The 18,161-nt window shown below is 43.9% G+C and overlaps 1 protein-coding gene across 1 annotated transcript in view; it reads right to left on the bottom strand.

Annotated features, from left to right (window-relative positions):
• LOC311131667 (lamin-A-like) overlaps positions 1-9,673 on the bottom strand; it is a gene marked incomplete at its 5' end in the record, with an annotated part of 29,817 nt that extends 20,144 nt beyond the window's left edge. The window contains 3 exons of the mRNA XM_084164780.1: positions 5,996-6,121; positions 6,380-6,536; positions 9,330-9,673. Of these exons, the coding sequence (XP_084020906.1) occupies positions 5,996-6,121; positions 6,380-6,536; positions 9,330-9,673 (627 nt within the window). The remainder of the gene's footprint in view (positions 1-5,995; positions 6,122-6,379; positions 6,537-9,329) is intronic.
• Between the last annotated feature and the right edge of the window lie 8,488 nt (positions 9,674-18,161).

Below are 18,161 nucleotides of genomic sequence, written 5' to 3'. Positions count from 1 at the left end.
GATGGTCCTTAACTAGCCCCATAAGGATATTGAATGTCAAACCAAATTGACCATGGGCATTATCATGGGGTCATGTGCAGCTGCACACTTAATTGATGATTACTTGGGTGCTGCCAGCTGTGGGCATGTGGGCAGGATTTAAATAAACCCAACCCAAGGAAAACTGTTACGGTACCCTTCATTACGTGACATACCATTTTTTTCCTATCATCCCGCAAATCTCAGTTTTGTACGAGACTGACTTTATTACCAAAATTATTCTATTTACACTTTGTAGTTAATTTTGACACTATAACAAATGTTTCTGTCTCATATCGATGCAACATGCAGGCTGTTTTCAAAACAAGAAGTTGCTTTTTAGGGGCAGTCGCTCTTTAATCTAAATCTTAATCGAGAAACATTACTGGCCCATAATGATTACTAATAGTTTTACTGCAAACTAGTCATGGAGGTCTTAAAATGTCCATCTCATGATCATGATTATGATAATCGTCATCATGGTAACAGTGATTGGGTGAATAATGGCGCCGGAGAGGATGGCTGCCGTTTTAAAGCCCTATAACAATTGTACTATTATGTGTGTTTTTTCGCGTTATTTGTAAGTTATTCTGTACATAATGTTTCTGCCATCGTCTCTTATAACCAAAAAGAGCTTCTGGATATCAGGACAGCGATTACTCACCTCGTATTGGACAAAGATTTTTTCTTCAACGAGTCGGACGCGAAGGATATCCTACAGACACCCGACAAGGCCCAAATCCCCGTCATTCGCAGGAGAAAGAGACAGAGATATCGTGGACGTAGGTCGGGGTGCCTTGTAAGGATCCGACGGCGAGCGAGTAAACTGCCTCTTCCATCAATCCTATTAGCCAATGTTCAATCATTTGAAAATAAATTAGATGACCTAAGATTACAGTTATCCTACCAACGGGACATTAAAAACTGTAATATCTTATGTTTCACCGAGTCGTGGCTGTACGATGACATGGACAACATACAGCTGACGGGATATACAGTGGGGAGAACAAGTATTTGATACACTGCCGATTTTGCAGGTTCTCCTACTTACAAAGCATGTAGAGGTCTGTAATTTTTATCATAGGTACACTTCAACTGTCAGAGAGAGAATCTAAAACAAAAATCCAGAAAATCACATTGTATGATTTTTAAGTAATTAATTTGCATTTTATTGCATGACATAAGTATTTGATACATCAGAAAAGCAGAACTTAATATTTGGTACAGAAACCTTTGTTTGCAATTACAGAGATCATACGTTTCCTGTAGGTCTTGACCAGGTTTGCACACACTGCAGCAGGGATTTTGGCCCACTCCTCCATACAGACCTTCTCCAGATCCTTCAGGTTTCGGGGCTGTCGCTGGACAATACGGACTTTCAGCTCCCTCCAAAGATTGTCTATTGGGTTCAGGTCTGGAGACTGGCTAGGCCACTCCAGGACCTTGAGATGCTTCTTACGGAGCCACTCCTTAGTTGCCCTGGCTGTGTGTTTCGGGTCGTTGTCATGCTGGAAGACCCAGCCACGACCCATCTTCAATGCTCTTACAGAGGGAAGGAGGTTGTTGGCCAAGATCTTGCGATACATGGCCCCATCCATCCTCCCCTCAATACGGTGCAGTCGTCCTGTCCCCTTTGCAGAAAAGCATCCCCAAAGAATGATGTTTCCACCTCCATGCTTCATGGTTGGGATGGTGTTCTTGGGGTTGTACTCATCCTTCTTCTTCCTCCAAACACGGCGAGTGGTTTAGACCAAAAAGCTCTATTTTTGTCTCATCAGACCACATGACCTTCTCCCATTCCTCCTCTGGATCATCCAGATGGTCATTGGCAAACTTCAGATGGGCCTGGACATGCGCTGGCTTGAGCAGGGGGACCTTGCGTGCGCTGCAGGATTTTAATCCATGACGGCGTAGTGTGTTACTAATGGTTTTCTTTGAGACTGTGGTCCCAGCTCTCTTCAGGTCATTGCCCAGGTCCTGCCGTGTAGTTCTGGGCTGATCCCTCACCTTCCTCATGATCATTGATGCCCCACGAGGTGAGATCTTGCATGGAGCCCCAGACCGAGGGTGATTGACCGTCATCTTGAACTTCTTCCATTTTCTAATAATTGTGCCAACAGTTGTTGCCTTCTCACCAAGCTGCTTGCCTATTGTCCTGTAGCCCATCCCAGCCTTGTGCAGGTCTACAATTTTATCCCTGATGTCCTTACACAGCTCTCTGGTCTTGGCCATTGTGGAGAGGTTGGAGTCTGTTTGATTGAGTGTGTGGACAGGTGTCTTTTATACAGGTAACGAGTTCAAACAGGTGCAGTTAATACAGGTAATGAGTGGAGAGCAGGGGGGCTTCTTAAAGAAAAACTAACAGGTCTGTGAGAGCCGGAAATCTTACTGGTTGGTAGGTGATCAAATACTTATGTCATGCAATAAAATGGAAATTAATTACTTAAAAATCATACAATGTGATTTTCTGGATTTTTGTTTTAGATTCTCTCACAGTTGAAGTGTACCTATGATAAAAATTACAGACCTCTACATGCTTTGTAAGTAGGAAAACCTGCAAAATCGGCAGTGTATCAAATACTTGTTCTCCCCACTGTATGCTACATCGGCAGGATAGAACGGCTGACTCCGGTAAGACAAGGGGTGGCGGTCTGTGTATATTTGTAAACAACAGCTGGTACACAAAATCAAATACTAAGGAAGTCTTGAGGTTTTGCTCGCCTGAGGTAGAGTATCTTATGATAAGCTGTTGACCACACTATTTACCAAGAGAGTTTTCATCTTTATTTTTCATAGCGGTCTATTTACCACCACAAACCAAGGCTGGCATTAAGATTGCACTCAATGAGCTGTATAAGGCCATAAGTAAACAGGAAAACGCTCATCCAGAGGCAGCGCACCTAGTGGCCGGGGACGTTAATGCAGGGAAACATAAATCCGTTCTACCTAATTTCTACCAGCATGTTAAATGTGCAACCTGAGGGAAAAAAAACTCTAGACCACCTTTACTCCACACACAGAGACGCATACAAAGCTCTCCCTCGCCCTCCATTTGGCAAATCTGACCAAAACTCTATCCTCCTGATTCATGCTTATAAGCAAAAACTAAAGCAGGAAGCACCAGTGACTCGGTTAATAAAAAAGTGGTCAGATGACGCAGATGCTAAGCTACAGGACTGTTTTGCTAGCACAGACTGGAACATGTTCCGGGTTTCTTCAGATAGCATTGAGGAGTACACCACATCAGTCACTGGCTTCATCAATAAGTGCATCGATGACGTCGTCCCCACAGTGACCGTACGTACATACCCCAACCAGAAGCCATGGATTACAGGCAACATCCGCACTGAGCTAAAGGGTAGAGCTGCCGCTTTCAAGGAGCGGGACTCTAACCCGGACGCTTATAAGAAATCCCGCTATGCCCTCTGACGAACCATCAAACAGGCAAAGAGTCAATACAGGACTAAGATTGAATCGTACTACACCGGCTCTGACGCTTGACGGATGTGGCGGGGCTTGAAAACTATTACAGACTACAAAGGGAGCTGCCCAGTGACACAAGCCTACCAGACGAGCTAAACCACTTCTATGCTCGCTTCGAGGCAAGCAACACTGAAGCAAGCAAGAGAGCACCAGCTGTTCCGGATGACTATGTGATCACGCTCTCCGTAGCTGATGTGAGAATACTTTTAAGCAGGTCAACATTCAAAAGGCCGCAGGGCCAGACGGATTACCAGGACGTGTACTCTGAGCATGTGCTGACCTACTGGCAAGCGTCTTCACTGACATTTTCAACATGTCCCTGACTGAGTCTGTAATACCAACATGTTTCAAGCAGACCACCACTAAGATAACCTGCCTAAATGACTACCGACCCATAGCACTGACGTCTGTAGCCATGAAGTGCTTTGAAAGGCTGGTCATGGCTCACATCAACACCATTATCCCAGAAACCCTAGACCCACTCCAATTTGCATACCGCCCCAACAGATCCGCAGATGATGCAATCTCTATTGCACTCCACACTGCCCTTTCCCACCTGGACAAGAGGAACACCTACGTGAAAATGCTATTCATCGACTACAGCTCAGCGTTCAACACCATAGTGCCCTCAAAGCTCATCACTAAGCTAAGGACCCTGGGACTAAACACCTCCCTCTGCAACTGGATCCTGGACTTCCTGACGGGCCGCCCCCAGGTGGTAAGGGTAGGTAACAACACATCTGCCACGCTGATCCTCAACACGGGGGCCCCTCAGGGGTGTGTGCTCAGTCCCCTCCTGTACTCCCTGTTCACCCATGACTGCATGGCCAGGCACGACTCCAACACCATCATTAAGTTTGCCGACGACACAACAGTGGTAGGCCTGATCACCGACAATGATGAGACAGCCTATAGGGAGGAGGTCAGAGGTCTGGCCGTGTGGTGCCAGGATAACAACCTCTCCCTCAACGTGACCAAGACAAAGGAGATAATTGTGGACTACAGGAATAAAAAGAGGACTGAGCACGCCCCCATTCTCATCGACGGGGCTGTAGTGGAACAGGTTGAGAGCCTCAAGTTCCTTGGTGTCCACATCACCAACGAACTATCATGGTCCAAACACACCAAGACAGTCGTGAAGAGGGCACGACAAAGCCTACAGTGAGGGAAAAAAGTATTTGATCCCCTGCTGATTTTGTACGTTTGCCCACTGACAAAGAAATGATCAGTCTATAATTTTAATGGTAGGTTTATTTGAACAGTGAGAGACAGAATAACAACAACAAAATCCAGAAAAACGCATGTCAAAAATGTTATAAATTGATTTGCATTTCAATGAGGGAAATAAGTATTTGACCCCTCTGCAAAACATGACTTAGTACTTGGTGGCAAAACCCTTGTTGGCAATCACAGAGGTCAGACGTTTCTTGTAGTTGGCCACCAGGTTTGCACACATCTCAGGAGGGATTTTGTCCCACACCTCTTTGTAGATCTTCTCCAAGTCATTAAGGTTTCGAGGCTGACGTTTGGCAACTCGAACCTTCAGCTCCCTCCACAGATTTGGTATGTGATTAAGGTCTGGAGACTGGCTAGGCCACTCCAGGACCTTAATGTGCTTCTTCTTGAGCCACTCCTTTGTTGCCTTGGCCATGTGTTTTGGGTCATTAACATGCTGGAATACCCATCCACAACCCATTTTCAATGCCCTGGCTGAGGGAAGGAGGTTCTCACCCAAAATTTGACGGTTCATGGCCCCGTCCATCGTCCCTTTGAGGCGGTGAAGTTGTCCTGTCCCCTCAGCAGAAAAACACCCCCAAAGCATAATGTTTCCACCTCCATGTTTGACGGTGGGGATGGTGTTCTTGGGGTCATAGACAGCATTCCTCCTCCTCCAAACACGGCGAGTTGAGTTGATGCCAAAGAGCTCCATTTTGGTCTCATCTGACCACAACACTTTCACCCAGTTCTCCTCTGAATCATTCAGATGTTCATTGGCAAACTTCAGACGGTCATGTATATGTGCTTTCTTGAGCAGGGGGACCTTGCAGGCGCTGCAGGATTTCAGTCCTTCACGGCGTAGTGTGTTACCAATTGTTTTCTTGGTGACTATGGTCCCAGCTGCCTTGAGATCATTGACAAGATCCTCCCGTGTAGTTCTGGGCTGATTCCTCACCGTTCTCATGATCATTGCAACTCCACGAGGTGAGATCTTGCATGGAGCCCCAGGCCGAGGGAGATTGACAGTTCTTTTGTGTTTCTTCCATTTGCGAATAATCGCACCAACTGTTGTCACCTTCTCACCAAGCTGCTTGGCGATGGTCTTGTAGCCCATTGTTTTATGTTACTTTTTTAAATAAAAAAATAAATGCATTGTTGGTTAAGGGCTGTAAGTAAGCATTTCACGGTAATGTCTAAACCTGTTGTATTCGGCGCATGTGGCAAATACAATTTGATTTGATTTGATTTAAGTAGTGACAATGTCAGACAGTCTGACCTCAGTGTAGAGGTTCTTCTGGAACTCCAGCTCTTCTTTTACTGTCTGGATGCGGTTCTCTCCATCCACTCTCCTCAGCATCTCATCCTGGAGCTGCTTCTTAGCATCGCTCAGACTGGTCTCCAGCTGATCGAGTCAGAAAGAGAAATAAGATGTTAGGCTATGGCATTCACACACGTAGGCAAGCACACACAAGTGTGCACACAACGAGAAGAGATGGTTTATAACAGTGTCAACTAGATGGAGAGTTTAAATCAGAATGAACTGGAATGACAAAAGTCAGTGACTCACAAAACCAATAGTGGGACAATAGTGTTGGACAATAGCTGTGTGAATGGCATTGATAGTGTCTTGGAAAACCAGACAAATTGGGATTGAGTTCACCTTGGCTAGCTGGGCCTTTAGGTTCCTGACCTCTGCCTCCAGGTTGCGTTTCTCTCCCAGGGCAGTGGTCAGAGATGCATCCTTAGAGTTCAACAAAGCCTCCAGGTCCTTCAGCCGGAGTAGCGCCCCCGCCAGGTCGGACTCCTTCTTTGTGTTCCTGAGGAGACATGCATTCACTGGAATCACTGGTTTGTATGAACATAATTATGATGAGCATTGCTGCAGTCTCTTGGAGTGTTGAGTAGATTTTTATATAAATATAATTGTATTAAATATAATTTTATCCGTACACTAACCTCGTCCCCAATCTCAATTGCTACAGAAAGAGAGACGGTCGGTGAACAAGAGTATACCTACACTGAATTGATTACCTACACTGATTATCCCTTCAACAAATAAATCAAGGAGACATGCATTCCAACAGTTCCCTTTTTTCATTCATACAGATGTATCCATGGGCTATTTTAGGGAGATGACAGCCTGGAGGAGAAAGGGGGGAAAGCCTGGGAATGGGAGGGGGGGGGGGGGTGTTTCCAGCCCTGTGCTATGACTCATAGTTATATCTATATCCATACACTCTGACGCATCTGGTAGCCACAAGCCACAACCGTCTTTGTTTGGCTGAGAGGCTGCCATGGCAACCCGGCCTGGCTTTGCCAAACACAAGGCTGCCACCATCTCAATATTTATGGAAAAATAATGGAAGCAAGGAGTGGAACACTCCAAACTGCCACGTATTGTACATTTAGGTTGTGTCCCAAATGGCACTCTATTCCCTACACAGCGCACCACTGTTGATCAGAGCCCTATGGCCCATGGTCAACAGTTGTGTACTATGTAAGAAATAGGGTGCCATTTGGGACACAGACATAATGACAGGAAAGCACAAATGGGAAAGTGTTAGTCACTGGGCTTAGATGCTGTATAGTAGGATGGGATGGGAGCTGTTTGACTGGATGATGGTTGAAGTAAAACTGCATTGAGCAATGAGGAAAATATGTGAACGAGGGATCTGACCAGGATGCCCCTCATCATGAAAATGAAGGCATTTGCACACAAAAAACTGCATCAATCGACACATGCAGAAGGCGTAGGAAGTGGGTGTGTGTAGGCAAACTATAGTCACCGGCCAGTTTATTAGATGCACCACCCCGTTCACGAAAATGGATCGCTCCTACAGACAGTGAGTCACGTTGCCGTAGCTTGTTATATATAGCAGGCAGACAGGCATCGAGGGCATTCAGTTACTTTTCAATTGAACATTCGAATGGAAAAACTAGTGACCTAAGCGACTTTGAGTGTGGTACAATCATCGGTGCCAGGCACGCTGGATCCAGTATCTCAGAAATGGTTGACATTCTGTCTCTAGTCATGGTTTTAAAAGTTTAGAAATCTCACAGTATCAACTTTGCTGTACCTTTCTTTTACGCCTGCTACATTACTTCAGACACGATAATCTGAGTCATCTGGTAGGCCTATCGTGCACTTGATTTGCTCCCCCCGGGCCTGTTCTGGAAGCAAAGGGGGCTCCAACCCGGTACTAGGGAAGGTAGTTTGTATCTTCAGACATATGAAATGGTTAAAAATGGGAACACGTCGCCTACCCGGCATGCAGGGAAGCTGAATCGGGTGCACCTACCACCAACAGCGTGAGACGAATCAACGTTTTTGGGGATCGCAAGGCTTATCGTTGGGTTTTTTACAGAAATGTTTGGTGATTGACTAGGAATGCCGGTTGGTGACCACTGCAATAGAGCATCTTTGGTATGAGATGGAACGGGCTGTTCGCAGCATAATGTACCGCCGTCCAATCTGAAGCAACTGCGTGATGCCATCGCGTCAGCGTGGACCAACATCCCTGTTTCCGACACCGTGTTGAATGCCCTGAAGAATTCAGGCTGTTCTGGAGGCAAAGGGGGCTCCGACCCGGTACTAGACGTACCTAATAAACTGTCCGGTGAGTGTATATGTTATTGCCAAGCACAGAAAGAGCATAATTTTTCATTTCAAATCCTTTCATGCATGATAAGTGATACATTTTCAGGCTAATCCAAATGACCTTAGGGCCTGATGAAATTGTATTTGAGGTCAAAGACAAACAAGCTTTCAATCAGAATCAGAACAACGTCTTCAAAAGGCATCCGAGTGTACCAGTGCCCACAAGAATGGGGATGCAATACAAAACATCTGGATCTGTTCAGATCTTAGGAAACTGTATATTTGCATACAGTTTTAATCAGAGAGACAACATTTCCGTCAACATCAGACATAGTCGTTCACGTGTTCAATGCATGCCCTTGAGTTGGTTCCCCAGTGGGCAAAGGGTTGTTATATAACCACTGGAGACATGGTGGCAGTTGAACTTTTACATCTTAAACCTATTTGGGTGAGTCAGAGAACCCAAACTACTTCAGAATGGAAACAGTAGGCATGGAAAGTCTGAATCCAACGCTCAACCATCACACAATGCTCAACCACCACACACACTTTCATAGGTTCAACTGACACTGTAAACCTGTGCAAAATGTGCCTAGCTTTTCTGGCTGTCACAGAATGGTGTAATCAAATCAAACATTCTTACTCTAATTAATATTAATAGTCTAATAATACTAAACTCAGTTCAACTGAATGGCACGTCAATGCGCCACCACTCTCCGTGCACTCTAATCACACACACACACACACACACACACACACACACACACACACACACACACACACACACACACACACACACACACACACACACACACACACACACACACACACACACACACACACACACACACACACACAACAGTATGAATGTGTTGTGGTCTTTACAGGGAAGTGCGCATTAGCTACATGGCAGACGATCTATCTTAATTGAGGGCTTTATCAATTGCATGGTGGGGCTTATACGATAAAAACATGGTTTTTATATTGGAATATACGCCAATGCTGTAGGTACCTGGCCTTGAGCTCCTTGTAGTCCTCCCGCACCTTGCCTAGTTCCAGCTGCAGGCGGGCACGCTCTTTGGCTACCGAGTCCAGAGTCTGCCTGGCGTCAGCAAGCTCGGCCTCATAAGCAGCCTTCATGCCCGTCATCTCCCGGCTGATCTCGGTCTCCGATTCAGTAATGCGCAGCCGCAGCCCCGCATTCTCAGATTCCAGCGAGCGCACCTTGTCGATGTAGACGGCCAGGCGGTCATTGAGGTTGCACAGGTCATCCTTCTCCTGCAGCCGCGTGATGCGGTTGGGGGAGAGCGGCATGCTCACGCCGCGGGGGGTTCGATTCTGGTTAGGTGTCGTCATGGCAGGTGAAGGTAGCCTAGTCTGTACAGGGACATAAAGAAGATATTTCTGTCAGAATTTCAGAACAAGGCCTAGGCCTATATCAAAGTCAAATAACTTGGAATATGCACATGAATACCACAAACACTCAAATAATCATAAACTGTAAACTGTCATAAATCTCAGCACTGTTGCCATAGGCCTTTCTAGCCAGTAGATTCCGACCCTATCTTTACACTGAGCTACGGTAGTGGCTACTGCTAGCTAGTGTGAGTTGAGTCATTCAAAACTTTGGTCACAGAAAGGCTAATCATAATTGAATTTGTTACGTTTTAATTTTTTTTTATCTGTAAGATAATCTCTGATATGAAATTAGATAATCAACTCAACCAAAAACAAAAGTTGTGTATCTATTTCATAGGACCATTTTCCATGAGACTTACCTTGAAAGGTGTTGTAGGAGGGGGAAAATGTAAATCAGCGTTTGTCCGATGGTCAACTTGTCTTGTCTTTCTGACTGTGAAAATAGCTCCAGTTCAGTGTATGTTCTGTGAATTACCAGCCTAGGAACACCGTCTGAGAATCAGTCTGTCAGTGCCCATATATTTGACCACAGAGAGAGCGAGAGAGAGAGAGAGAGGTTTCCTCTATGCTCCGCCTATCTTCCCCTCCCTTCATTCACTGGGAGTGTGTGACCTTTGAGGATGAATGTTGAATTGCCCAAGTAAAGTCATTATGCTACATTTAAATTTCAAAACAATTGCTCAACACTTAAAGTGCTAATGTAAACATGGTTTGTCAGCATTACATTCCATTCTTCTTTTATTTCCTTTGTGTACAGCTTTTGCCTCTGCATGAGTATATCAACTACGAGGTTATAGAAAACATTTCATATGCAGTCAGAAGTCATCCCTATGCGTGGCAGCTGAACACTTCAATATAAACCCAAACAACCAAAACTATGCTCCCTCACCAACAATGTGATTAAAAATACAAATGGGTAGTTACATTGATGATTATTTCAAGACAATATTTAGGTCCAGGAAAGCCATAATAACTAGGCAATGGAATTCTGGAGACTGTGGTGGAGAGGAACTGTAGCTATGACTCATAGACAAGAGGAAAGAAGTAGCCTAGTCCTCCCTAGTGCTACAAGCAAACAAAGCAAAGCAATCACTTGGAAACCAATAAAGACGTGTTTTAATAAGCTAGTGTATGTAATCAAATTCTGAGAAAGATTGCACACTGAATGTTTCAGAATTCTAGGCCTATATTGTAGACTAATTTGTGTTCTTATAAATGGAGGAGGTAGGCTTGGTGTACTATGATCTTACAGAATCATAGACCTACACTGAGTGTACAAAACATTAGGAACACCTTTCCTAATATTGAGTTGCACCCCCGTTTGCCCTCAGAACAGCCTCAATTCGTCTGGGCAAGGCGTCGAAAGCATTCCACAGGGATGCTGGCCCATGTTGACTCCAATACTTCCCATAGTTGTGTGAAGTTGGCTGGTAGTGGATCTCTACTTCGAATAGCTCGTTCCATCTCATACCACAGATGCTCAATTGGATTGAGATCTGGTGACTGTGCAGGATACTAGGGATTAACATGGATAACTAGGATCCTGGGACTGTCCCGGGAAAACGTCACATTTTCCCCAAAAAAACTAATGACAAGAACCAGGAAATAACAAAAATGTCCCTAATGTCGCACTAATGTAATTCCACAAAATACACATGCGCAGCAGCAGATAAGGAAAAAATTTAATAGCACATTATCCAAACAGGTTGTTGCAAGGAAGCTTTTAGCCTAGCGTATTTACCTCACACATTCGCCATAAATTCAAAGCACGCGCATAATTGATACTGATGGACTGCACATGCGACCTGAATGCAGTTAATAAACCCTAAAGGAAACCCCTACAGTATAGTATATAAAATAACCTGTGCCTCTTTGAGCTGTCATTGTGACTCTTTAGACAGTCACAAATTTGATGGGCCAATGCACAATTCACTACATAGGCATCTCTGTCACAGACATGAAGTCTGTTAACAATTCAGAGAGGCAGGGAAAATTATATCTTATCTTGTCCTAGAGCCTAGGCAATTTTCCTATCCAGTCCCAATCCCACTGAAACCCATCCTGAAAAAAAAAATGCCTGCACTACAGATAGCTATATCGGTCCGCTAATACAGGACTAGTAACGGTCTAGTGTACTACATTTGTGGAAGAAAAAATGATTCAACAACAACAAAAAATACATTTAAATCTTGATTTTTCAGTGGGTGGCTATGTTTTTATGTCACAAACGGGATGGTGTTCTCCTTTTGGCTCTACAACCTCCACAAGTGTCACAGGAGTCATCCAAAGGTAACAGGCACCAGTAAAAAAAATGGAAGTATGGAGGTAGTTTTGTACCAACAAAAAAAGGGGTTCAATAGATAAAATGCAATTGTGTTCATTGTCCGTAGCTTATGCCTGCCCATACCATAACCCCACCGGGGGGCACTTTGTTCACAACATTGACATCAGCAAACCACTCGCCCACACAACGCCATACTGCCATCTGCCCAGTACAGTTGAAACTGGGATTCATCCGTGAACAGCACACTTCTCCAGCGGCCATCGAAGGTGAGCATTTTCCCACTGAAGTCGGTTACAACACCGAACTGCAGTCAGGTCAAGACCCTGGTGAGGACGATGAGCACGCAGATGAGCTTCCCTGAGACGGTTTCTGACAGTTTGTGCAGAAATTCTTCAGTTGTGCAAACCCAGTTTCATCAGCTGTCCGGGTGGCTGGTCTCAGACGATCCCGCAGGTAAAGAAGCCGGATGTGGAGGTCCTGGGCTGGTGTGGTTACATGTGGTCTGCGGTTGTGAGGCCAGTTGGACGTATTGCCAAAAACGACGTTGGAGGCGGTTTATGGTAGAGAAATTAACATTAAATTATCTGGCAACAGCTCTGGTGGACATATAATTCAAGTGTAATTTTGGAATCAATCTCATTGTAATCAAGATTGTGAAATTGTATTCATTTATTGATGTATTTCTCTTCAAACTATTGCACACACAAACCTATTGTGCTATAATCTAGAATAAAAAGCATGAAGCCCAAAATGGTTTCATTCAGTGAAGGAAATGTGAGCTGAGACAAAGACAACAGTTTTAAGTTTAAACAACATCTTTAATCATATGGTTCAATTGCAACAGCCATTGTTTACATTGTGTGATTTCAAAACTAAATATACAATGCTGGTTCTAACTTCTTATGACTACTGAAAAGTCCAGCCTCAATCCCTCCTTATAAAATACAAAATAAAAAAAAATTATGAAATATTAAAAGCACTAAATTATCACCACAGTAATAACGTTGGTAAATGGCTAGAATAACACATTCATAGTGAAATATAAAATCTAGAGGTATAAATACATTGGTCCTTTTGATAGTGGTCAATTATTATTATAATAATAAAACATCATATTATATAATTCCACCTTCCCAAATGATCATTCTACGAATTCTACGTTATTCTACATATAACACCAGAATGTCACGTACGTTAAGGAACGGGACGGACCAAGGTGCAGCGTGAAAGGCGTACATGTTTATTAAAGAATAAACACACGACACAGTAACCAAAATAACAAAACTTAACCGTGACGGTCCAAAGGCTAACACACAAGCCTAAAACAGGAACACAACAAAAACCCACAACACAGGCAGGAAAACTGGCTGCCTAAGTATGATCCAATCAGAGACAACGAGCGACCGCTGCCTCTGATTGGGAACCACACCCGGCCAAACATAGAAATACAAACCTAGAAATTCACACCCTGACCAAACTAGCTAGAGTTCTATAGGTCAGGGCGTGACACAGAATTTACATCCACAAGAGAAACAATAAAGAGTAGACATTAGATAGACTGACTGAATATGCAAAGGATATTTTTCAGTGGCCAATTGTCATAACTGAATAAAAGTAAAGATACCTTAACAGAAAATGACTCAAGTAAAAGTGAAAGTCACCCATAAAAATACTACTTGAGTAAAAGTCTAAAAGTATTTGGTTTGAAATATACTTAAGTATCGAAAGTAAATGTAATCACTAAAATATACTTAAGCATCAAAAGCAAAAGTATAAATAATTTCAAATTCCTTTATATTAAGCAAACCAGACGGTGTCATGTAAAAATCTTCCCAGTTTGATTGTGTTGTGATTGTGACGTCATGTTGTAAACATTTTTACAGCGTGAAAATGTTCCCAGTCAATAATTGCACTATTTGTGTGCATGGCTGAGCTCGTGCAAATGTCTCACACACACCTCGCTATTGATTTAGCTAGCTATCATAATTAGCTGTTAGTTGGTTGAGATGGCTTGTTCTCAGAGGTGTACAGTTTTAGCTTGTTTTAAAGTATTCAGACCCCTTGACTTTTTCCACATTTTGTTATGTTACAGCCTTATTCTAAAATGGATTTGTAAAATAAAAAAATCCTCAGCAATCTACACACAATACCCCATAATGACAAAGCGAAAACAGGTTTTTAATGTTTTTGGCACATGTATTAAAAATAGAAAACAGAAATACCTTATTTACAGAAGTATTCAGACCCTTTGCTATGAGACACGAAAATTGAGGTCAGGTGCATCCTGTTTCCATTGATCATCCTTGAGATGTTTCTACAACTTCATTGGAGTCCACCTGTGGTAAATTAAATTGATTGAACATGATTTGGAAAGGCACACACCCGTCTATATAAGGTCCCAGAGTTGACAATGCATGTCAGAGCAAAAACCAAGCCATGAGGTCGAAGGAATTGTCCGTTGAGCTCCGAGACAGGATTGTGTCGAGGCACAGATCTGGGGAAGAGTACCAAAACATTTCTGCAGCATTGAAGGTCCCCAAGAACACAGTGACCTCCATCATTCTTAAATGGAAGAAGTTTGGAACCACCAAGACTCTTCCTAGAGCTGGCTGCCCGGCCAAACTGAGCGGGAGAAGGGCCTTGGTCAGGGAGGTGACCAATAACCCGATGGTCACTCTGACAGAGCTCTAGAGTTCCTCTGTGGAGATGGGAGAACCTTCCAGAAAGACAAACATCTCTGCAGCACTCCACCAATCAGGCCTTTATGGTAGAGTGGCCAGGCGGAAGCCACTCCTCAGTAAAAGGCACATGACAGCCTGCTTGGAGTTTGCCAAAAGGCACCTAAAGACTCTCAGACCATGAGAAACGAGATTATCTGGTCTGATGAAACTAAGATTGAACTCTTTGGCCTGAATGCCAAGCGTCACGTCTGGAGGAAACCTGGCACCATCCCTACGGTGAAGCATGGTGGTGGCGGCAGCATCATGCGGTGGGGATGTTTTTCAGCGGCAGGGACTGGGGGACTAGTCAGGATCGAGGCAAAGATGAACGGACTTGAACCCGATCGAACATCTCTGGAGAGACCTGAAAATAGATGTGCAGCAATGCTCCCCATCCAGCCTGACAGAACTTGAGAGGATCTGCAGAGAAGAATGGGAGAAACTCCCCAAATACAGGTGTGCCAAGCGTGTAGCGTCATACCCAAGAAGACTCAAGGCTGTAATTGCTGCCAAAGGTGCTTCAACAAAGTACTGAGTAAAGGGTCTGAATACTTACAGTACCAGTCAAAAGTTTGGACACACCTACTCATTCAAGGGTTTCTTTATTTGTACTATTTTCTACATTGTAAAATAATAGTGAAGACATCAAAACTATGAAATAACACATATGGAATCATGTAGTAACCAAAAAAGTGTTAAACAAATCACAATATGTTTTATATTTCAGATTCTTCAAATAGCCACCGTTTGCCTTGATGACAGCTTTGCACACTCTTGGCATTCTCTCAACCAGCTTCACCTGGAATGCTTTTCCAACAGTCTTGAAGGAGTTCCCACATATGCTGAGCACTTGTTGGTTGCTTTTCCTTCACTCTGCCGTCCGACTCATCCCAAAACATCTCAATTGGGTTGAGGTCAGGGGATTGTGGAGGCCAGGTCATCTGATGCAACACTCCATCACTCTCCTTCTTGGTAAAATAGCACTTACACAGCCTGAAAGTGTGTTGGGTCATTGTCCTGTTGAAAAACAAATGATAGACCCCCAAACCAGATGGGATGGCGTATCGCTGCAGAATGCTGTTGTACATGCTGGTTAAGTGTGCCTTGAATTCTAAATAAATCACAGACAGTGTCACCAGCAAAGCACCCCCACACCATAACACCTCCTCCTCCATGCTTTACGGTGGGAACTACACATGCAGAGAATCTAAAATATAATTTGCCTTGAAAATGAACTTAATCCCCAAAAAACATTTCCACTGCATTTCAACCCTGCCACAAAAGGACCAGCTGCCATCATGTCAGTGATTCTCTCATTAACACGGGTGAGAGTGTTGATGAGGACAAGGCTGGAGATCACTCTGTCATGCTGATTGAGTTAGAATAACAGACAGGAAGCTTTAAAAGGAGGGTGTTGCTTGAAATCATTGTTCTTCCTCTGTTAACCATGGTTACCTGCAAGGAAACGTGCCGTCATTATTGCTTTGCACAAAAAGGGCTTCACAGGCAAAGATATTGCTGCTAGTAAGATTGTACCTAAATCAACCATTTATCGGATCATCAAGAACTTCAAGGAGAGAGGTTCAATTGTTGTGAAGAAGGCGTCAGGGCGCCCAAGAAAGTCCAGCAAGCGCCAGGACCATCTCGTATAGTTGATTCAGCTGCGGGATCGGGGCACCACCAGTGCAGAGCTTGCTCAGGAATGGCAGCAGGCAGGTGTGAGTGCATCTGCACGCACAGTGAGGCAAATACTTTTGGAGGATGGCCTGGTGTCAAGAAGGGCAGCAAAGAAGCCACTTCTCTCCAGGAAAAACATTAGGGACAGACTGAAATTCTGCAAAAGGTACAGGGATTGGACTGCTGAGGACTGGGGAAAAGTCATTTTCTCTGATGAATCCCCTTTCCGATTGTTTGGGGCATCCGGAAAACACCTTGTCCGGAGAAGACAAGGTGAGCGCTACCATCAGTCCTGTGTCATGCCAACAGTAAAGCATCCTGAGACCATTCATGTGTGGGGTTGCTTCTCAGCCAAGGGAGTGGGCTCACTCACAATTTTGCCTAAGAACACAGCCATGAATAAAGAATGGTATCAACACATCCTCCGAGAGCAACTTCTCCCAACCATCCAAGAACAGCTTGGTGACGACCAATGCCTTTTCCAGCATGATGGAGCACCTTGCCATAAGGCAAAAGTGATAAATAAGTGCCTCTGGGAACAAAACATCGAAATTTTGGGTCCATGGCCAGGAAACTCCCCAGACCTTAATCCCATTGAGAACTTGTGGTCGATCCTCAAGAGGCGGGTGGACAAACAAAAACCCACAAATTCTGACAAACTCCAAGTATTGATTATGCAAGAATGGGCTGCCATCAATCAGGATGTGGCCCAGAAGTTAATTGACAGCATGCCAGGGCAGATTGCAGAGGTCTTGAAAAAGAAGGGGCAACACTGCAAATATTGACTCTTTGCTTAAACTTAATGTAATTGTCAATAAAAGCCTTTGACACTTATGGAATGCTTGTAATTATACTTCAGTATACCATAGTAACATCTGACAAAAATATCTCATAACACTGAAGCAGCGAAATTTGTGAAGACCAATACTTGTGTCATTCAAAACTTCAAACTTCAAACTTTTGACCACGACTGTACTTCCAACTATTTAGGGTAATAGAATTAACCAAGGTTCAGCACTATGGCTGTTTTTACACAGGCAGCCCAATTCTGATTTACTGGCATATACAATAATTGGGTAAAAGACCAATTAGTAGGAAAATAATCAGAATTGGCCTGCCTGTGTAAAAGCAGCCTATGTGGCTTCCTCATCCCTCCCCAAAGAAGGTGCTTAAATGTAGGTTCTTTCCATTAAATCTGGGGTGTCAAACTCATTCCATGGAGGGCCTAGTGCACGTGGCAAACTCATTCCACGGAGGGCCGAGTGTCTGCGGGCTTTCGCTCCTCCCATGCACTTGATTGATGAATTAAGGTCACTAATTAGTAAAGAACTCCCCTCACCTGGTTGTCTAATTGAAAGAAAAAAGAAAAACCCGCAGACAGGGGTTAGGCTGAAAACACGCCGACACTCAGCCCTCCGTGGAATTAGTTTGTTACATGTGCATTAAATGATTAGAGTATACAGTGCGTGTCTGACTTTATTATTATATACGTTTAAAAAGCCCTAGGCTACTTTGAGCTAAGAATAAGTGCTAACAAAGTAACAAGAAGCAGACCCCTAAACATTAATAGGACAATAAGAAATATAGGATATATTTTAAGAAAACAAAAATGGCATAAAATAGGCCTACCTGATTACTTCTTATCAGTGCTTGACTTGGACTGAAATAGGTTCCGGTACTCATTTTGGGTGCTGGTACTGTTTATATTTAGGTGCAGGAGCTCCACAATACTTTTGAGCTAATA

This window comes from Coregonus lavaretus, assembly GCF_964263955.1.
Source record: "Coregonus lavaretus genome assembly, chromosome: 7".
In the NCBI taxonomy this organism is placed as follows: Eukaryota; Metazoa; Chordata; class Actinopteri; order Salmoniformes; family Salmonidae; genus Coregonus; species Coregonus lavaretus.
The sequence above is the reverse complement of the archived record's forward strand: the minus strand, read 5'-3'. Positions and strand labels throughout refer to the sequence as shown.